General features: G+C 42.6%; 1 protein-coding gene across 4 annotated transcripts; it reads right to left on the reverse strand.

The window, feature by feature from the left end:
* Window positions 1-704: 704 nt before the first annotated feature.
* cpeb1a (cytoplasmic polyadenylation element binding protein 1a) lies at window positions 705-22,867 on the reverse strand. Of its 4 annotated transcripts, none has more exons than XM_024379000.2 (12): window positions 22,482-22,867; window positions 21,809-21,983; window positions 20,237-20,434; window positions 10,181-10,383; window positions 4,426-4,711; window positions 3,953-4,066; window positions 3,716-3,805; window positions 3,211-3,347; window positions 2,754-2,952; window positions 2,398-2,492; window positions 2,192-2,272; window positions 705-1,995 (listed from the first exon to the last, which is right to left on the reverse strand). In XM_024379000.2, exons 1-12 carry the CDS (start codon window positions 22,494-22,496, stop codon window positions 1,885-1,887), a joined length of 1,704 nt encoding a protein of 567 aa, XP_024234768.1. In that variant the 5' UTR covers window positions 22,497-22,867; the 3' UTR covers window positions 705-1,884. The 4 variants fall into 4 exon arrangements, with proteins under 4 accessions (XP_024234768.1, XP_024234766.1, XP_024234765.1 ...); XM_024378998.2 differs by having other exon boundaries at window positions 2,192-2,304; XM_024378997.2 differs by having other exon boundaries at window positions 3,701-3,805.
* Window positions 22,868-23,027: the final 160 nt, after the last annotated feature.

The following is a 23,027-nucleotide window of genomic DNA, read 5'->3' on the forward strand; positions in this document are numbered from 1 at the left end:
TTAACTATTTCCTACATTGTAGAGACATCAAAACTATGAAACATGTGGAATCATGAAGTAAACAAAAAAAGGGTTTAACAAATCAAAATAGATTTTAGATTTTTCAAAGTAGCCACCCTTTGCCTTGACAGCTTTGCATTCTCTCAACCAGCTTCATGAGGTAGTCACCTGGAATGCATTTCAATTAACAAGTGTGCCTTGCTAAAGGTTCATTTGTGGAATTTCGTTCCTTCCTTTGTTTAAGGTCTACTTGACCAAGGAGAGTGATGGAATGTTGCATCAAATGACTTGGCCTCCACCATCACCTGACTTCAACCCAATTGAGATAGTTTGGGATGAGTTGGACCGCAGAGCGAACTGCTTCAAGACTGTTGGAAAAGCATTCCAGGTGAAGCTGGTTGAGAGAATGCCAAGCACGTGTAAAGCGTGGCTACTTTGAAATATCTAAAATATATTTTGATTTGTTTAGTACATGATTCCGTATGTGTCATTTCATAGCTTTGATGTCTTCACTATTATTATACTACAATGTATAAAATAACACAAATAAAGAAAAACCCTTGAATGAGTAGCTGTATCCAAACTTTTGATTGGTACTGTATATAAATACACTAAGATCATGTGTACATATGTGAATTTACTCTCATATTCCCTTGAAGCCAACACTCAATGCAGGTATTTTAGCATAAACAAGGAACCAATGATAATGCTTCAACACCTTTATTGTGCAATCAGAACGCCCTCCACACCTGTAGGCAACAGCAGCAACATTAGCAAACCAATGAGGTAGACTTTCAAACCCTAAAAAGCAGCACAAGAAACTTGATTAAAAAAAAGAGAAAAAGAGGGATGACAACAAAAGGGGTGGGAGACTGGTATGGGGAGGTAAGCCATGTTTGGTCGCATCATACTAGCAAAGTTAGTTCTAAATGCAACAGGAACCAAGCGGCTAAGAAAAACACTTCTGATGAAATCTGTCCTGCTGAAAAAAGATAACAGGTGATTAAAAAAGTCAAACCTTTTCTCAAATGCAAATCAAAAAGTACAACAGTAAGTTGATTAAAACTATGTTCAGTCGAGATCAAGGTTCGTTCCAGTGTTATTTCCATATTATCTGATCAATAGTTGAAACCCTGTTGGTTTGACTGGTCAGCATCTGGCAATGGATGGCTAAAAATACTGGAGCACCGACAGCTAGGCAGAGCAAAGGCTTCAACCACTTCATATTTGTAAAAAAACTAAAATGTACAAACCGACAGCCCCAGGTAATTACTTTGAAGGGGCAAAAACTAAATCGGGCAAAAAGAAATTAAAAAGCAGTCAAATAGATATTATATTAAGTTACCATGTTAGGACTTAAAACCATGAGTAAAAATGTGTAAAATACCTGCGTAAAAATATCAAGGTACGCTACTGGACAACTGATTCCCAAACTCCTCACCCCCCCAACAAAAACATCTACCTCTGAGGAATTTTGGTAGGTGTGGTGGGATGGTCAAAAAAATAAAAAATAAAAAAGGCAGTCTGGCATCTGCAATGAAGAACATTGGGACCTGAAATATATCAAGTTAAGGATCAACAACAAAATCAACTCAAAATCTAGGGAGAGGAACATCTATGGATGCCTTTTAATGTCCTGCCCTGAATTATAATAGTTGTCTCAACTCCAACCCTTTACTGTACATAAGGGCCATTAGTGAAAACAAGTAAACGGCAAAAACAAAGCACAGTGCAGTAGTGAATATTCCTAGTGGTTCTTCCCCTGGGCCCTGTTGAGGGGGATAACAGGCTCTGGGGCTCCTGTGGTTAGCCTATCCCTCATCCTGGCTCCAGCTCCTGTAGGGGATCTCTGGAGCCCCCTGGAGTGTTGCCATGGCAGGCAGCTTAGCTGCAGTCCAGGCGCTTCTGGTTTCTCATGAGAGGCCTGTGGCTGCGGAGCACGTCCATGGAGTGCTGCCAGTGCCAGCAAGAGCGGCAGAAGTACTTGAAGCAGGCCTGTAGAGAAAACAAGTCACTCAGTCAGTCACCACTTCAGACTGGAGCACTCGCATTTATTTCACTAATAACAATACCTGCAATGAATCATCCCCAAACTGTTTAGTATTAAGTAATAACCCATTGGAGATAACACATCAATAAAATTAGTGCTGGATTAGTGTCCTCTACCCTCTATTGTATGGGGTGTTCTCACCAGGTCTCTGCAGAAGAAGGGCCCTGGTTGTCGGTTACACACTTGGCACATGGAGTCCTCCAAGTAGGGGTCGATCTGAACCTGAGTAGACAAATCAATGCATTGATCCAGCCCTGTAAAGGAGGTTGAGTACTGGGTAAGGCTAGAGAGCTTAGGTTGCCTCAATCCATCTCTCAATGGAGATGCCCAATGGAAGCTCTCCTTACCTTTTTGGTGAACTTTGGAGTCTTGATCTCCACAAAGGCGGCGCTCACAGCCTTCAGGTAGCTCCTCTGGTTGTTGAAGGTCACACGTCCCGACCCTGCCGTTAAGGACACATGCTTAAACATCCCCTTCGTCAAAGTCACAAATAGCTCGGTCAGAATGTCAGCTATTAACAGATTCACTTTCCCTTGTACTATAAAGGCACTATTCCCTTTTTGAATATCATGCTACTTGTTATCCCTGAGAAAAAACAGCTCACGTGGTCCAGTAGATAATGATAGAGCTTGGGAGGGTAAAGACTAGTGTCAGGAGACAAGGCTAACCATTCCCAGAGTGCGTTGGTCCACACTTCACCTACCTATGGGGTACTTGTGTTTGTCCGTGTCGATGCCAGAGTACATGACCCCTCCGAAGAGGTTGTTCATGATGAAGGCCAGGGCCTCTGCGTTGAGCATACCATGCAGCGCACCTACAAACACAGTCTTACTGGGGACCAGCCGCTGGGACGGGCAGCGCACAAAGTTACTGTCAACCAGCACCCAAGGGATTACCTGCACCTGAGGACATGCGGGGAAGGGGAAGATTTAAAAAACGAGAGGAATTTGAATACTGCAGCCAATTATGAAGGCTCCATCCAGTCAGTTACACATGGAAATGAGTCTAACCCTGATGGGGCCAAAGACTGGATTAGTGAGAGCAATATAGCAGAAGAGCCAACCTCATTGCCTTCACCCATCTAATTCCTACAGATCAGGTGCTACAAGAACGTCCTATGGACAGAAATGGAACCAGACGTTTGAAAGGTCACTACTCACGTCCTTGCAGCGCATCCTTCGGCTAGACATCTTGTAGTAATACTCCCTATAGTCATCCTTGTGGAGCAGGTCCTGTGTGCAAGCCTGCAGCAGCCCATGGACAGACCGCTCACTCTCAAACACCAGATACACATAGCCTGCAGAGACCAGTGTCAGTTAAAAAACAGACAGAGAATATCATTCCCTGACGAAGGCTAGACATACAACGTGTCAGTGTTTTTCTAAATTTTTCAATATCTATATCCCTGCAGTATATCCTTACTGCCTACACGCAAAAAAAAAAGAAAAGTAAATAACATTTGCCCATTTCCCTGAAATACAATTCAGGTTGACTATGGATTTTAGGTTATTTTATTCCACCGAAGAATAAACAAAAATAGAAGGCACCACTTACTGTGAAACACCAGAAGTGAATACATGCCAATGTACGTGTCCACCTCTGTGCTCTGGGAGAATGTGTAAAATAAAATTCCTACCACATCAGGATTACCTTTAGGCATATTACCTTTGGGTGGGCAGCGTGGGTGCCTCCCATCCTTACCCGGCCACTCCACACTCAGAGGTCCGTACACGCTGAACGTGCCGACCAGGCTGGCTGTGGAGGGAGGGGAGAGAAGAGGTTAGTCACAGTAATTTAGCAGATGCTCTTAGCCATCAAACCTGGGTTATGTTCAGTAGGGCACAACGTTTTGAAACTGAAACAAAATTAGCATTCTTATTGTTTTTTTTTGGCTCTCCTCACCTACAGTCACATCCCATGGCACACCGCCCAGGAACACTTTACATGAGTACACTTGGTTCTTGTAGTTCCTGGGAGGCAGCTGGCCGCTCCATGTGAAGGTGGCCTCGTTCACAGCTGGAAGAAAAAGTAAGAAAGATGATAGCACAGTACAACTGTAGCATGTAGAAGAATAAAGAGTAAAATGCAACTAAATTACTAGACTCCTGAAATTGTCAATCATTTACATTAAATTGGGCAATCAAGTTGAGTGAGGGGGGAACCAGCAAGAACATGGCTGTGGAGAACTGGGGTATATTCTTTACTTCTTGCAACAAAAACATTTACTGTTTAAGAACCAAAACAGAAGTGAACAGAGCAAACGGAAAGAGGGGCCTACATGAATCTGTCCAATAGAAACTCTTGTTTTCATTGCAAAATGTTTTCCGTTTGGAGTAAACTGTGTTGCAAATTATTTTGCAATCGAATCCAACAACCTGCAGCCTGTCTGTGCAGGCGAGCCTCCCTCTCGATGTTGAAGGGCTTCTGGGGCTCCTCCAGCAAGTCCCAACTGGGCCACACTGAGGCCTGGGGCAAGCACTTGGCCAAGGGCACCCCACAGCGGCTTTGGCCCTTTAGGGTGGGGGGCTCAGGGCTGAGAGCAGAGTTGTCGTTGTTGAGGTCCAGGCGGGAACAGCCAATGGCTGTGCCTAGAATGTGGGGGTCCCTCTGTTGTACCCCCGGCATCATGAAGGGCAGGGGCGGGGAGATCCGCAGAGAAGACTGCAGAGAGGGAACACACACACACTTAACTACAGCCAGAACTGTGCACAGAACTCTAGTGCCCGTTCCAAATCAATACCTACCAGTGTTGTGTTCGAGACCGATTCAAGATCAAGACCGGGAGGGGGACAAGGGGTTGGAGACAGAGTCAAGACCAGAAAAATGCCAGTCCAATTCAAGACCATTGTAATTTTGTAAAATCACCACCATAAGAGCGCAAAATATCCAGTATTTCGGTGTTCATATTTCAGAACATATGGATTCTTCAGACATTCAGAATAGTGAAAAAATACACTGAGGGAAAAATAGAGCCACTACAAATTATTACTAGCCCAAACACCATGGGGAATAATTGGCCTTCTAAAACCTTCAGAGAAGGGGTAAGGATTTATAAAAACGTAATTATTTTTTAAATATTTCCGATTTATTCTCTTTAGTTTTTGTTGGAAAGGGTTAACACGAAAGAGAAAAAATCAGGATTTACAGTGCCTTGCGAAAGTATTCGGCCCCCTTGAACTTTGCGACCTTTTGCCACATTTCAGGCTTCAAACAAAGATATAAAACTGTATTTTTTTGTGAAGAATCAACAACAAGTGGGACACCATCATGAAGTGGAACGACATTTATTGTATATGTCAAACTTTTTTAACAAATCAAAAACTGAAAAATTGGGCGTGCAAAATTATTCAGCCCCCTTAAATTAATACTTTGTAGCGCCACCTTTTGCTGCGATTACAGCTGTAAGTCGCTTGGGGTATGTCTATCAGTTTTGCACATCGAGAGACTGACATTTTTTCCCATTCCTCCTTGCAAAACAGCTCGAGCTCAGTGAGGTTGGATGGAGAGCATTTGTGAACAGCAGTTTTCAGTTCTTTCCACAGATTCTCGATTGGATTCAGGTCTGGTCTTTGACTTGGCCATTCTAACACCTGGATATGTTTATTTTTGAACCATTCCATTGTAGATTTTGCTTTATGTTTTGGATCATTGTCTTGTTGGAAGACAAATCTCCGTCCCAGTCTCAGGTCTTTTGCAGACTCCATCAGGTTCTCTTCCAGAATGGTCCTGTATTTGGCTCCATCCATCTTCCCATCAATTTTAACCATCTTCCCTGTCCTTGCTGAAGAAAAGCAGGCCCAAACCATGATGCTGCCACCACCATGTTTGACAGTGGGGATGGTGTGGTCAGGGTGATGAGCGGTGTTGCTTTAATGCAAAACGTTGTGTTTAGCGTAGTTGCCAAAAAGTTCAATTTTGGTTTCATCTGACCAGAGCACCTTCTTCCACATGTTTGGTGTGTCTCCCAGGTGGCTTGTGGCAAACTTTAAACACTTTTTATGGATATCTTTAAGAAATGGCTTTCTTGCCACTCTTCCATAAAGGCCAGATTTGTGCAATATACGACTGATTGTTGTCCTATGGACAGTCTCCCACCTCAGCTGTAGATCTCTGCAGTTCATCCAGAGTGATCATGGGCCTCTTGGCTGCATCTCTGATCAGTCTTCTCCTTGTATGAGCTGAAAGTTTAGAGGGACGGCCAGGTCTTGGTAGATTTGCAGTGGTCTGATACTCCTTCCATTTCAATATTATCGCTTGCACAGTGCTCCTTTGGATGTTTAAAGCTTGGGAAATATTTTTGTATCCAAATCCGGCTTTAAACTTCTTCACAACAGTATCTCGGACCTGCCTGGTGTGTTCCTTGTTCTTCATGATGCTCTCTGCGCTTTTAGCGGACCTCTGAGACTATCACAGTGCAGGTGCATTTATACGGAGACTTGATTACACACAGGTGGATTGTATTTATCATCATTAGTCATTTAAGTCAACATTGGATCATTCAGAGATCCTCACTGAACTTCTGGAGAGAGTTTGCTGCACTGAAAGTAAAGGGGCTGAATAATTTTGCACGCCCAATTTTTCTGTTTTTGATTTGTTAAAAAAGTTTGAAATATCCAATAAATGTCGTTCCACTTCATGATTGTGTCCCACTTGTTGATTCTTCACAAAAAAAATACAGTTTTATATCTTTATGTTTGAAGCCTGTTTGAAGCTTTTGCCTGTGGCAAAAGGTCGCAAAGTTCAAGGGGGCCGAATACTTTCGCAAGGCACTGTATATACACACAAGAAAGGCCGGAGTTGAATGGCACTTCACCTTAGTGACTGTTCCCTCAGCTCTCCTCTGCTCTATACAAGCTGCCCGCTCTACCTGTGCCCCCAGTGGTGTTCATATGCCACAGTTCATTACTGCAGGCATGACTGTGCCTCAGGGCCAAAAGGGCACAGCATGGAGGCGTCGTTGTGTTCTGTGTCACATGAAATGCACCACTTGTTCAGTTTGCCTCTGCTTTACATCAGAAAGAGACTGCTATGGGACATGGCACAGGCAGCAAAATATTATGACGAGGACTTCCAAGGGGTGTACTGTTTAAAAAATATATATATATTCATTTTCTAATATTTTTTAAAACATTTGTGTGTGTGTGTGTTAGAATTGCTTTTTGATATGTTGTATATAGTTATTTGCACTGCTGTATATAGTTATAGGTCATTTCACCAATTCGGGCCACATTTAGGCAACTTGTGAGGGACACCTGGGTGATTTCATGCTAAATGTCATGTAGCTCACCCATTCCTGAAGTTATCAGTCTGAAACTTTGCACACCTGCAGTTGCCCTCTTGTGTATCCATCAAAATTATCTCCAGCATCCTATCTGACTGTGTGGCTATTCTAGTACATGTGAAAGATGATGCTACAACAATAAAAAACAGAAAACGTATGCTCTTTCTTTCTCTTTTCTTCCAACAGATCTACTGTGTTATATTCTCCTACATTCAATTAACATTTCCACAAACTTCAGAATGTTTCCATTCAAATGATACCAAGAATATGCATATCCTTGCCTCTGGGGCTGAGCTACAGGCAGTTAGATTTGGGTATGTCTTCAGGTGGAAATTGAGAACAAAGGGATGCAGCCATAACAGGCTAAAGTCCATATAAACCCCCTTTACAGCCCTATTGATCAAACAAGGTAGGCTCTCTCCATCAGTTATGCACATCAACTAATGCTATCCAGAGCAAGAGGAGCTAAAAATTTAACGAAGCAACATTAGATAAACCCTCTCAAACCTTTTCAGCTAGTTGACCGTCAAAATTGCACTGATAAACGATGGGGAATTGTAGCCTTGTCATCCTTCTGCAGTTGCCTGCCAATGCATGCTTGTCCCAACCTAGCACCCAAGCTAACTGGCTAAAGTTGGCTAGATAGCTACTTCCAGACAAATGAGAGAACACCTCACTGACCTTAGCGGAGCTGGTTACACGTTATCTAGAGCATTCTTGACCATCACGCTCCCCATCCAACCTGAGAGCTTGAGAGGATCTCCAGAGAATGGGAGAAACTCCCCAAATACAGGTGTGCCAAGCTTGTAGCATCATATCCAAGAAGACTTGAGGCTTTAATCGCTGCCAAAGATGCTTCAATAAAGTACTGAGTAAAGGGTCTGAATACTTAAATCCAGGTGATTGAAGTTTTTATTTTTAATACATTTGCAAAAATGTAAAAAAGGGGTATTGTGTATAGATTGATGAGAAAATGTTTTTTTAATCCATTTTAGAATAAGGCTGTAACATTAAATGTTGAAAGTCAAGGGGTCTGAATACTTTACGAATGCACTGTAAGTTGAAACGTCTTTCCTTCCCTACCGATGTCATTCTTCTGTGAGCTGCTCCTTGCCAAAACAAGTTGAAAGCTGCACAATCTTGCTGCCTGCAGATGATATTGCACTGAAACTAGGCTGTGTGCGGCACGCATGTGAATATATTTCACGCGCTTTGCGATTATGTAGGCAACTTTGTGCATGATTTATCTATTGTACTACATAATTGATAAGTCGTATACCTCCACTACACTACTTTGATACATATCAGTAGGGATTAAGTAGCGAGTATACGCAATTCCCACTGAAAAAAAGGTGGGTATGTTTATACCTGCGTACACCCTCTACACCACTGGCCCTTTGTGAGTGCGCTGGTATTACGTTTGCTGTCCTTTCAGAATCACAAATCTGTCACACACAGAAGGCTTATAGGTTCGCCACTGCGCAAACATGTCTAATAGAAAAGGCTGTTAAGATAATGTTTTCAAGAAAGGAGTCTATACATCCATCCTGGTATGGCAACAGCCTCCGACCGCAAGGCACTACAGAGGGTAGTGCACATGTCCAAGGACATCACGGGCCACGCTTCCTGACATCCAGGACCTATATACTAGGCAGTGTCAGGGGAAGGCCCAAAAAAAGACTCCAGTCACCCAAGTCATAGATTGTTCACCGCTACCGGAGCGCCAAGTCTAGGACCAAAAGGCTCCTTAACAGCTTCTACCCCCAAGCCATAAGACTGCTGAACAATTAAATCAGATGGCCACTATCTATTTACATTGACACACCCCCTTTTTTGTTTTTACACTGCTGCTATCACTTATCTATGCAGTCACTTTACTCCTACCTACATGTACAAAATAACTTGACTTGCCATACCCCTACACCCTGTATATAGCCACGCTATTTGTATTGTGTTACTTTTTAATTTGACTTTTTACTTCAGTTTATTAAGTAAATTTTGTCTTAACTCTTTCTTGAACTGCATTGTTGGTAAGTAAGAATTCCACAAAAAGTTCTACACCTGGTTAAGGGTTTGTAAGTAAGCATTTCACAATACCTGATGTATTCTGCGCCTGTGACAATTCAAATTTGATAGACATTTGGTCTGGCGAAGCAGTTATGCGCTGACAGAATGGAAGCTGAATTATTATTATTTACATTTTTTTTAACGCCGCTGATCTCGGCTGTCTGAGACGGAGTCAAGACAGAGTACAAATGTATCTGACAAGACCGAGCCAATGTATGATATCGAGACTGGTCTTGAGTACTACAACACTGATACCTATCCAACCTTTACTCTGACATACATTTTTCACAATTAGTTTGTTGTTGATGGATCCAGACAGTTTAAGTGCATACCAGGAATATGTCTAGCTGCCTCAGGCTAGCCATAACTGATTATAGTGTAATCAAATGTGGCAAACCGCTATTTCACTATAAAAAGCAAAAAAATGGCCTACACCATCTTGAGTATAGCTGAGGAGTGATCTGATTAAACAGGGCCCCTTAACTTACTGTTGAGCTGGAATTAGACATCAGCAGTGCTCCTCGTCATTCACTAACAGACCGTAGCTCAATTATTAGCCTTTAAACTGCAACATTTTATCTCCACCCCATGCCAAAGTGTGTTGAATTGCAGGAAATTAGCTTTTGATTTGGTTGGTGGGGTGTCGCAAAAGGTCCCAAGGTGGTGGGGCCCCCCCAAAAAATTTGCTTAGAACTCCCAAAAGGCTAGGGCCGGACCTGAATCTGGGCATATGAAACTGCGCCATAAAGACGTCTATTCTAGGGTCTTCAATCAAAACTCACCAGCAGCTCAGAGAGGTGGTCCGATCCGGAGCTAAAGCCGCTGGTTTCAGAGTCGGCCGGGCTGCTGCAGCGCGAGTCCAGGAAGGAGCGCCCCTCCACGCGGGGATTTCCACCCTGACTCAGCCCAGGGAACATCACCAGCAGATCTGTGGTGCCCAGAGGTTCCAGAGCCTGGCCAAGTTGGCTACCCAGCATGCCTAGCACTATAAATACAAAGAATACTCATGTGCTCATCATACTGCAACTTGAGAGGGACATCACTGAAGGAAACCTCAACAAATTCACAGAGCCAGTGAAGACAGCATTTTGTTTCCTCAAGGTCAGCGTTTCTTAATTCTGGTACTTGTGCGAAGGGCTGCACGTTTTAGCCCCAGCACTACACAGCGGATTCAAATAACTAACTCAAGCTTTGAATCAGGTGCGTAGTGTTATGGCAAAAATGTGCACCCCTTTGGATTCCTGCAACCAAGATTAAGAAAGGCTGCTCTGGGTGATTTCAAGTTATTAACCTGGGAACACATTAAAGTGAAGCACACAACCTTAATGTATGGGTTTTAATGGTAAAAGGTTAGAGCAGAGGAGGATTCAGAGGAACAGCCCTGGACCAGATTTCCCAAAAGCGTCAACACTAAGTTCATCATTATAACTTTCATAAGAGCGTCATTAAATCGGGAGCGGTTTCCCAAAAACATTGTTAGATTACGAGCGTTTTTCAATTTCAATGTTAACACCTGCCTAAGACCGCTCATAGAAGAGCTAAGTACGTCATTAGATACTTTTGTCATCCCACGTCACTTTATACAGATCTCCACTATACATAGAATCACATGGATTATCCATATCTCTGTGACAGAGTTAACTTCAGAACAAAGTTGATAAGTTGCCAATGTCTTTGCAATTGATACAAACAAGCAACGTGTAAAACGATGCATCAAATGAAAAAAATCATATTGAAACACATTTCATGTTCAAGCAATTGAGTTCCAGTTTGCTACTTGTAGGCTACTGTCCAATTTGTCTCGATACATTTCATGTGTAGCCAAACAGTGTCGAATCTGTAATTGAGTGCATTTTCATTTTGTAAGCATTAGAATAAGCCGCCTCAATTTGCAGGCATAGGTGGTAATATCCCTAGGAGCTGATCAGATGTTAGTATTGTGAAATTATAATTTTAAGGTAAGAGAAAGTACAGCGCTCCCCTTCTTTTGATCCTATCAGTATTGACATGCTCCAACGACACACTTAGCATCTCTGCATGGTGTTTTGGGAAACTCATGTTACATCTTTGGCCGTTGTAGAAAAGATGCATTGTTAAAACACTCCTAAGCCCCATCGCTATTGGGAAACTGGGCCCTCGGCATTCAAATGTGATTACATTCTGTGGCCTCACTGCCCTGGATGAGGGTGCCACTGCCAGGCCAAACAAAACTGCGTCAGCAGCGAGTGTGCCATGCCAGAGACAAAACTGATTAGTCATAGCAAAGAATTAAGAGACGTGATGAGGCAGAACCAGGGCTGGCCCCTTCTGGAAGTGTGTTTACCCTTGTGCACAGAAATGGGTCTGATGAATCATCCTTGGAAGTAGGAGCTCATTGCTGCCTCTTGCATCAGAGGCCATCCTAATCCAGAGAGCACATTATAGATCAAAAATCATACCAGCACACCCCAAAAGATTAGGGGGTTCTATTAGGAGATTTGAAAGAATGTGATAAACCTGGCTGTGATTCAAAGGGTTATATTAGGGCTGTGGCGGTCACTACATTTTGTCAGCCAGTGATTGTCAAGCAAATAACTGTCGATCTCACGCAAAAATGTGCTTATGTTAATTAACAGCAATTATCATGAACACATTTCACATCTCCCGGCTTCCACACAAGCCACTGATGCATACCTTTGGAACATCTACATTTTAAAAAGTCTATAAGTCCATGTAACATAGGCTACACCTTCACAATAAATCCATTATTTTAGACAGTGTAAGAGCAAAATTGCAAGATTGTTATAACACTTTTAATTGCATCAAATGGTCGTTTTATGCAACAGAATAGAGTTCTTAGAACTCTCTAGTGTCTGTGTGAACTGAAAGTGGGCCTCTGGGAGAGAACACTGACAGGAGATTTACAATGTCTTTGGGGATACCGCATTCTAGAACATGAGTTAATGTTTCTGTTCTATACGGTACCAGAGAGACATGGCTCCAGCATGGAGTTGAGGGGCCAGACACTGGTCTCTACACAATGAAAACCTTTTACAGCAGATACTGTTTGCTGTATATTATCTTTCCTATAAATCTTAACCTCGTGACCCATTCCATACATCTGTTGTGTTTATGTAGACTGGAGGATGGACTTTGCTGGCTCAAACAAGCTTGTTGAGTTTGCAGTGATCACCTCCAGGGGAGGTTACTGACCAGCTCCATTACTGCAGTAATTAAATAAATGTTTGATTTTTAGATTTCCTCAAAACAATCTCTCCTTTTGATTACAATATTTCCACCACAACAGGCCTAAAGAAACATGATATGAAGAAAATGTGGTCTTTTTCAGAAGAACAGAAAAGCATACTCTGAGTTATCCTTATGTTAGGTACTGACCTGCCTATGCCATATGGCTGTGGGCTACAATAGTTCATTTAGCAGACAAGATTTTCTTAGTATTACGTGGCATTATTTTATAGTATGAAGAATACAAATTTAATAGCAAGAATATTTTCTCCAAACGATTTGAGGGAGTGCGCACATGCAGCTATTCCATGTTGAGCGGTTAACAAAGAAATAGATACTCCTATATACTTCATTTAGAGTTATTTAGAGTTGCATCCCTGAGTGCTGCCTCCCCCGAAGCACCTCTGGCTCACGCGGCTCCATCACCTGATCGGATCTTTCTCACAGGCTACAAGTGAAGACAGCCACATCTGGACGCCACTGCGTGCGTCCTTATCCAATTCCAAGGTACATATTGAAGATATTTGAAAAACTGTCCACATTTACTTCGTCAGCCAACAAGATGAGTAGGCCTAACGAACAGCAAAGGCACTAGCCTATGTCAATCTACTAGCATAGTACAAAAGTTGACCCATTCTACTCTGTGCCAGAAATAAATAATCCTCCTATAATCCTGGGACAGTTGTGGGATGTTAATTTGGGATCTAAGCACTAGCATAAAAAACACTTTGTGTAATGAGGCTGACTGATGTAATGTGACTGATTTCGTCACATTATATAAGCAGCAATGTGCACACAGCAGTAGGCTATAAGCGTGAATGGTCCATTAGCGGGAAAACACCATTATCATATATATTAAATCATGTACCATTAAATGATCTTCCCCAAACATGAAACTAACACACTGCATGAGCCAGTTAGGCCCTACACCTGTTTTAATTTTAAAGAAGTTATTCGGCCACTTTAGTTACGATACAAACCTTATGAAAACATACGGCCTATGGGCAAGGCTATATGTGGCAAACTGTGATTAGAAAAAGTTATTTAAAAAAAGGCATGGTTTGCCTTAAGCTGGGCATCATTCCCAAGTGCTAATATATAATTCACAAGTGAGTAGGCTAATATTGTCACCCATCAGACTATTCTTGATTTAACCTTTACATATACTAACTAACATGTGTGAAATTCATTTTGATTTAGAATGGACCATTATGCACGGTCTCTAAATTGGGGCAGGGGAAAAAAAATATGTCATTATTAAATAGCGAATGGCGGAGACTTTTTTCTGTGGTTCATTTTCATGCCAGCCAGGTAGGCTATACACCTGTTGTAAAATCAAATCGAATTTTATTTGTCACATGCGCCGAATACAACAGTTAGTGAAATGCTTACTTACAAGCTCTTAACCAACAACGCAGTTAAGAAAAATAAGTGTAAAATAAATAATTAAATAATTAAAGAGCAGCAGTAAAATAACAATAGTGAGGTTATATACAAGGGGTAACGGTACTTAAGTCAATGTGCGGGTGCACCGGTTAGTCGAGGTAATATGTAGGGATGCAGGATATATCGGAATCGGCCGATATTAGCTAAAAATGCTAACATCAGCCAGCTGTCCAGTTTAACGTTGATGTGCAAAACTGATGTCAAAGCTGACGTGCATACCTATAACGTAGGTACATGAAGTAAAGACGCTACATAAAATGTTGCGCAACACATGCAACACAGCATTCCTAACCGAGACCACAATGTCTTGTGTGGATCAACAAGTCAACAATTTGAGCAGTCATTTGAAATAGTAAGAACACTTCAGCGAGACAACTCAAAGGCAAAATCCATTAACACCAAGATAATGGGATTCATTGCCCTTGACAATCAACTGCTCTCTGTCGTGGGTGATGTTGGCTTCGCGACTGGTTGAGCACCGCCGGAACACACTACCAAGTGTGCCATTTTTCATGTTGCCCTACCGGAGTTACACACATTAGCTTCACGACATACTATGGAACGCCGTTTGGGTCTGTGTGTGTCAAAAAAGACACGTCAATTAACACTATTTGACACGTTAAATAAGCTTTTAATTTACCACGTCAAATAACAGTTCTATTACAGAATGCTGTGTGTTCTGAATTTGCACGTGCAAGCCAAGCGCCACCACTACTATCAGTAGCACTGTCAAAGTCTGCAAACAAGCAAACACTGGCCACGAACGATGTGTTTACAATACCACGTTGGTAATAAAGAATAATTAGTTCAACTGCAACTTCTGGGGTAGCTAGCACCAATACAACCAGCCTGAAGACCATGACCAGTAGAAACAGCAGTTATTTTCATTATTCTTAGTAATGATTTAGGAGTCCCTGTGAGTAAGTATTAGCTAGGTAGCAACTTGTTCGCCTATTGAAAATAAATAGCTAGCGTTATAAGCAGCCAGCTAGCTTCATCTGGCTAGTGAAGCTCGACCGGAACGGGTTGTGTTGTGAAGCTAGCTTCGCAATAAGGATTAGGCACAATAGTGGAATTTGCAGTTGGCCTTCAAGATAAAAAGCACCTCATTGAAAGTGTTGCAGAAGGTTACAAATTGGTGGAATCATGCCATATTTAGACTAGATAATATTAAACAAGGTTGGAATGTGAAGCAATGAAATGGGGTATCAGTCTACTCTGTGATACCCACAGAACACAATTGTTAAGAGTTAACGCGAATATTAGCGTTGTCTCATAGCGGGACTGCGACTGTGAAATCCACTACCCAGTCAGCCTATTGTGTGTATTGACATATTGCACTGTACAGCTTTACCTAAGGATTGGGGATCAATGAAATAAGCTATCAGTCTACTCAATGCCCAATATATTTTTTCCCAACGTCCTCAGACTTCAAAATACCCACGCAGTATTGCTTTTCCTCGGGAATAGTGTTCAATACACATAAGTTGACAAATGTGGCTCAATTTACAGTTGTTTCAGAGTCCCGCAATAAGAGCTACGACGCTAATGTTCTCTGGGTGTCACTGAGTGGACTGATACCCCATGTCATTGATCCACAGTCCATAGGCTGTACAGTGAAATAAGTATGCCCCCAATGCAATTCTAAAGTATAAAACATCTAGTGTGATTTCAACAGATTAAATCATTTGTTAATTTGACACTTTTTTTTTTTTGATTTTATGTAACATGCCAACCTCGATTAACATGATCTATTCAATTATGGCATAATTCTACTATTTGTATTCATTTGCATCACTGTCAATGTCATATTTATATTTTGAAAGCTAACCTCAAAGTCCTCGTGGCTAATCCTTATTGTGGCGAGCTTCACATAGATGGGTCCGAGCACCATTAATCAAGTAAAATAACTTTTATAAACTAGGGTAATTTTAGATGACACCTAGCTTTATAGTTAGCTAGGTAACTATCGCAACTGAGACAGATGTCGTTTTCTATGTTTCTGGGGAAGAACATTGTTTGCATCCATAAACTAGCTTTTTTTTTAAATGACCAGCACTGTAGGTGTGCGAGACAACTTTACCAGCATCATAGCATACGTATCGATGAATCGTTGTGACATATGACATACAAGTGAGTGTAACCAATATGTAATAACTCCGTAAAAAATGTATGAACGTGTTAAATTATTATGTGACATGAGGTCATATTCAGGTCCTGATTGGTCAACAAACTTATTTGACGTGTATCTTTCTTGACACGCAAAGACCCAAACTGTGTTCCATAGAAATCCTGGTTGAGAATGAAACGACTGAACAAATGAAAAACGAAACAGCACAGCAAGTAAGTGAAAGAAATAGGTTTTGATTATGTTTTACTGGTAATGGGGACAAACGTAAAGGCCAACAAAATAACCTTTTGGTCAGTGTGGTGTGTGTGTAACCTTTAACTAGGAAAGTCAGTTAAGAACAAATGATTTACAATGACGGCCTACCCCGGACGACCCTGGGCTAACTCTGCGCCGCCCTATGGGACTCCCTATCACGGCTAGATTTGATATAGCCTGGATTCGAACCAGGGACTGTAGTGACACCTCTTGCACTGATATGCAGTGCCTTAGACCGCTGCATCCGTGTGTGTTAACTATTTAACTGTACTAGAATGCTTAAAAGGCCGCTAAAATGTTGGTTATTGGCTCCAGGATGCTGGCCTTCTAGGCAGCGTTGCAAAGAAAAAGCCATCTCTCAGATTGGCCAATAGAAAAAAAAGATTAAGATGGGCAAAAGAACAGACACTGGACAGAGAAACTCTGCCTAGAAGGCCAGCATCCCGGAGTTGCCTCTTCACTATTGACGTTGAGACGGGTGTTTTGCAGGTACTATTTAATGAAGCTGCCAGTTGAGGACATGCGAGGACACAAATGTACTTGTCCTCTTGCTCAGTTGTACACCGGGGCCTCCCACTCCTCTTTCTATTCTGGTTAGGGCCAGTTTGCGCTCTTCTGTGAAGGGAGTAGTACACAGCGTTGTACGAGATCTTCAATTTCTTGCAATTTTTGCATTTCTCAGAAGTATAGACTGACGAGTTTCAGAAGAAAGTGCTTGTTTCTGGCCATTTTGAGCCTGTAATTGAACCCACAAATGCTAACGCTCCAGATACTCAACTAACCTAAAGGCCAGTTTTATTGCTTCTTTAAATCAAAAACAGTTTTCAGCTGTGCTAACAATTGCAAAAGGGTTTTCTAATGATCAAACAACACAATGTAACTCCAAGTCAATCACACTTCTGTGAAATCAAACTGTCCACTTAGGAAGCAACACTGATTGACAATCAATTTCACATGCTGTTGTGCAAATGGAATAGACAACAGGTGGAAATTATAGGCAATTAGCAAGACACCCCCAATAAAGGAGTGGTTCTGCAGGTGGTGACCACAGACCACTTCTCAGTTCCTATGCTTCCTGGATGATGTTTGTCACTTTTGAATGCTGGCGGTGCTTTCACTCTAGTGGTAGCATGAGACGGAGTCTACAACCCACACAAGTGGCTAAGGTAGTGCAGCTCATCCAGGATGGCACATCAATGCGAGCTGTGGCAAGAAGGTTTGCTGTGTCTGTCAGCGTAGTGTCCAGAGCATGGAGGTGCTACCAGGAGACAGGCCAGTACATCAGGAGACGGGGAGGAGGCCGTAGGAGGGCAACAACCCAGCAGCAGGATCGCTACCTCAGTCTTTGTGCAAGGAGGAGCACTGCCAGAGCCCTGCCAAATGACCTCCAGCAGGCCACGAATGTGCATGTGTCTGCTCAAACGGTCAGAAACAGACTCCATGAGGGTGGTATGAGGGCCCGACGTCCACAGGTGGGGGTTGTGCTTACAGCCCAACACCGTGCAGGACGTTTGACATTTGCAAGAGAACACCAAGACTGGCAAATTCGCCACAGGCGCCCTGTGCTCTTCACAGATGAACAGGTTCACACTGAGCACATGTGACAGACGTGACAGAGTCTGGAGACACAGTGGAGAACGTTCTGCCTGCAACATCCTCCAGCATGACCGGTTTGTCGGTGGGTCAGTCATGGTGTGGGGTGGCATTTCTTCGGGGGGCCGCAGAGCCCTCCATGTGCTCGCCAGAGGCAGCCTGACTGCCATTAGGTACCGAGATGAGATCCTCAGACCCCTTGTGAGACCATATGCTGGTTCGGTTGGCCATGGGTTCCTCCTAATGCAAGACAATGCTAGACCTCATGTGTCAGCAGTTCCTGCAAGTGGAAGGCATTGATGCTATGGACTGGCCCGCCCGTTCCCCAGACCTGAATCCAATTGAGCACATCTGGGACATCATGTCTCTCTCCATCCACCAACGTCCAGGTCTGAGAGGAGATCCCTCAGGAGACCATCCGCCACCTCATCAGGAGCATGCCCAGGCATTGTATGGAGGCCACACACACTACTGAGCCTCATTTTGACTTGTTTTAAGGACATTACATCAAAGTTTGATCAGCCTGTAGTGTGGTTTTCCACTTTAATTTTGAGTGTCACTCCAAATCCAGACCCCCATGGGTTGATAAATTTGATTTCCATTGATAATTTGTGTGATTTTGTTGTCAGCACATTCAACTATGTAAAGAAAAAAGTATTTAATTAGAAAATTTCATTCATTCAGATCTAGGATGTGATATTTTAGTGTTCCCTTTAATTTTTTGAGCATATACGTATACATACATACACAGTGGGGAGAACAAGTATTTGATACACTGCAGATTTTCCTACTTACAAAGCATTTAGAGGTCTGTAACTTTTATCATAAGTACTTATGTCATGCAATAAAATGCAAATTAATTACTTAAGTCATACCATGTGATTTTCTGGATTTTTGTTTTAGATTCCATCTCTCACAGCTGAAGTGTACCTATGATAAAAAATTACAGACCTCTACATGCTTTGTAAGTAGGAAAACATGCAAAATCGGCAGTGTATCAAATACTTGTTCTCCCCACTGTGTGTGTGTGTGTGTGTGTGTGTGTGTATATATATATATATATTTTTTCATCAGCCATTTCCAGCTCCAATAGTAATTTACAACATTAACAATGTCTACACTGTATTTCTGATCAATTTGATGTTATTTTAATGATTTTTAAAAAAAAGTGCTTTTCTTTCAAAAACAAGGACTTTTCTAAGTTACCCCAAACTTTTGAACGGTAGTGTACGTGCTCGTAGTTCGTCTATTTTATAGTCCAATGATTGTACGTTGGCTAATAGGACCGATGGTAAAGGCAAACCCACTCGCCATCGGATCCTTACAAGGCACCCAGACCTACATTCAAGATATCTCCCTCTCCTGCGAATGACAGGGATGAGGGGCTTGTCGGGTGTCTGGAGTAAATCCTTCGCGCCCAACTCGTTAAGGAAAAATAATCTTCTTCCAGTACGAGGTGAGTAATCGCTGTCCTGATATCTAGAAGCTCTTTTCGGTCATAGGCGATGGTGGCAGAAACCTTATGTGCAAAATAAGTTACAAATAACACAAAACAAGACAATAGCACAATTGGTTAGGGGACTGTTAGGGGACGGAAGCCATCTCCTCCGACACCATTATCCTGTCCTAGAAGCAATGTACTGAATATTAGGAAGGTTGAGAAATAAACGTAGTAGGCCGAGCCTACAGAAAGCTGATGGAATCCTCTTTTTAAGAGGCCATCACTTTGTTTTCTCACGCAATTGCATAGCCTATAGAAATGTTACACAACATGAGCTCTCATGAAGTGATTAGATTTTCAATACATTTGTATTGATGTCAGAGTGATTATAGGGACAATAGAGTGCTGAGTACCAGGCAGTTAGCAAGTTTGGTAAGCTACTAATAAGCATCATCGGCATCAGATTGGAAAAGCCTAATTACCGTGACCTAAAGGTCACATAGAATTGGACTGTCTTCATGACCGTGATACGGCCCCCGCTACAGCCCTAGGTCCTATTCCTTCCCAGTGATCCCAAAACAAGTTTCTAACAAAGCAAAAATCATCATTCTTCCATTTATCCAAAACAGACTACTCCCACCTCACCTACATTTCATAAAGGTTTTTTAATTTCTTAAAGAAGAAACCCATTTTCCCTCCCTTATGAAGGTTTTGTAGGTATGTGTATAATATGGCACTGATACTCACTGGAGGGCGAGTTGGTGTGTGACGGAGGCTCCATGGTAGCGGAGGGCTGCTCCCAGCAGGCTAGGCTGAGCGACTGCAGCCCCAGGCCCAGCTGAGTGAGATCAGACAGGCCACCACCACAGATCGTAGAGCCCTGGGCTATGGAGGGGCAAGGAACCTTGCTGCCTATAGGGCTACCCATCGCTGCAAAATCCCCATCTAGTAAGTATGGAGAGAAGGAGAGAGCGAGATAGAGTATAAACGAGGCAGAAAAGGCGTACAAAGAGAGAGAACCAGACAAACCAAGTTGGGAGAACCTGAGTAAGGGAAGGCGTGAATCAGACAAAATGACAGAGAGCAGGTATAAAGGGAGGGTATAGTGAGAAAACATTCACAGCAGGCAACACCAAGAGAAATGCAGAACCTCTGGAAAATCCATTCTACATAGGTACTAGACTAACTACCTACCACCTGATCCACCACACCCCTCCCATCATCTCAGCCTTACCAACCTACTGTACCCGGGCAAGTGCCCAGAGGCTGCCATGCCTCTGTCGGCATCACCACCCAGCTAAGCATGTGACCTGGGCTCGGCTGCCCTCACACACTCCTGACGCTGCCATTCGGTGGTGTGAGAGATGGGTTGAATAAAGCTCTCACTCAGCACATGGATCCAACCAGGCAGCACCCGTGGCTGGGTGGCTCAGGAAGCAATGTGCTCCACTCGGTATCTCTCGGTAGAATGTGTGTGAGCGTGGGGCTCAGTAGTGCTCCCCAGAATCTCTCGTCCGACTGTGTGTGTGCGCGTATGGCTGACTCTCCTGTAGCTCTCGCGAGTGTCCAACCGCCTCTGCGCACTGATCAGACAGGCTGAGAGCTGCTTTCTCTTGCCTACCTAAGCATGTGTTCTAAAACACTGACTGGATTCACACAACAGCGATCTGAGGAGAACAGCAGTCTGAGAAGTTGGACCCCCTCCAGATTCAGCCCCTCCCCATATTCCTCAGTCTGGTCTGACTCAGCAAATCGGACCGGTAGGGAGGCAGACAGATTCAGCTCGCTTGATACCAACACTACTATTCATTCAACACTACAAAAAAAGCCTAGAAACTTATTCAGAAGAGTATAAATTTACTGCTCAGATAAAGATATGTTTTGAGATGCATAATTCTCAGCCTTGTAGAACAGGGCATTATGTCAGTTCAATACATTACAATTCTATCTGCAATGTTACAAAACTTGTATCTTGCTGAATACGCCCTTTACCATTTGGCAAAACTAACAAGACGTCCCTGTAAGGAGAAGGAAGTCAAGTTCTGCCTCGGTATTGGCAGGAGCCAGTACCTGGATCGGTTACAAGAGCAGCATGAATGAGCTTCAATGCTTTCCCAATCTCATTGACAAAAAGAGAATCAGCTGACTGCCATTGTGGTCTCATACTGCTATAGAATGAGTTCTGCAGGAGTTATGAGAAACAATGCTGAGAACTCAGCACATTTATCAAAATAAAACTGAAAAGGGATGCCTCATAGCTGTTCAATTCTAGACTAGGTCCAATTTTACAATGCATTTCTTAAATGGCTTTGGAATTACCTGACAGGTGATGGACACGCTCCCCCTTGTGGTTTGTGGGTGTAGTGCACACCCCAGTGAAGTCCAGAGAGTTGCCCAACATATTGTTAATTCGGCGGAAGATATCACCATTGCTGCATGTAGGCAGGGCTTGAGAGCCTGTATGCCAGTGGTCATGGAGCCTCAGGTCTTCTTTCTGTTTGCAGTATGAATGTAGAATATGCAATGTACAACTGGCAGATAATACTGCACATACATAAAATGTAGGCTTATTCCCCAAAAAAGTAGGTTTATTCCCCGTGTAGTCTAGATAGGAAACGTTGAAATAGGCCTAGTCTTTACAACTTGGCCTTGTTGGCTATTATTTCTCCGGTTGTCACTGCGTTTGAGGTAAACTTATCATCAGTCAAGTGACGGTAAAAACGCTATTAAATATGCACTAGACATAAAAGGCAACCATAAATACATTTACATCGTTAAACAGTTAGAGCTGGACTGGTGATTTATTTATGAATGGGAAAATCTTAAATTGAAATAACATATTGAAAAATGTCTACAGCTAACGTTAGCAGTTGCACCGTGGACAAAAGCTAAAGATGCTAAAGGTTCATTTTACAAAAGGACATAGTCGTTGAACGACTGGGAGGTTTATTTTATAGACAGCGCTCGACTATTCACACAAAAGTCTACTTACCAGAGAAAATGCCATATTATTAGACAGGAACCCGCGGGGATGTGTCAAATATCTGTCTGCCTGCCTCGAAACACTACTTGAAGACTACTTTCAATACTCAGGTGTCATGATTAGGAAAATGTGCGTCAACTTATCTGTTAACGGCATGCAGGGTAATTCATTTGAAATGGCTGAAGCGGCACCACTGAAGTAGAGATGCACAGACCTACAAATCAAATTTTAACTAAATTAAAATGGGGTACATCACGTCGTAGTTTCAGTACTATAACTTCCAGTATTTCATTGCCTCCTGTTAACCTCTGAAAACGGATTTTGAGGCACCTATTGAACTATTTTAAGGTTCAGCACGCGGAGGGAAATCACACTGTCTGCTCATGGGCCCTAGGGTCAATTGCTTCCAGACATGACGTCATATCACATCTAAATTGGATACATTGTACTTGACAAACAGGAAGTAGCTGAATTTGAAGACAAGTCGATAACAAATATCCACATCAAAGAGTATCAAGTTAGGTTTTCCATCTCTCCGGTCCATATACAAAAAGG

Source organism: Oncorhynchus tshawytscha, linkage group LG19, assembly GCF_018296145.1.
Source record: "Oncorhynchus tshawytscha isolate Ot180627B linkage group LG19, Otsh_v2.0, whole genome shotgun sequence".
NCBI classification, from domain to species: domain Eukaryota; kingdom Metazoa; phylum Chordata; class Actinopteri; order Salmoniformes; family Salmonidae; genus Oncorhynchus; species Oncorhynchus tshawytscha.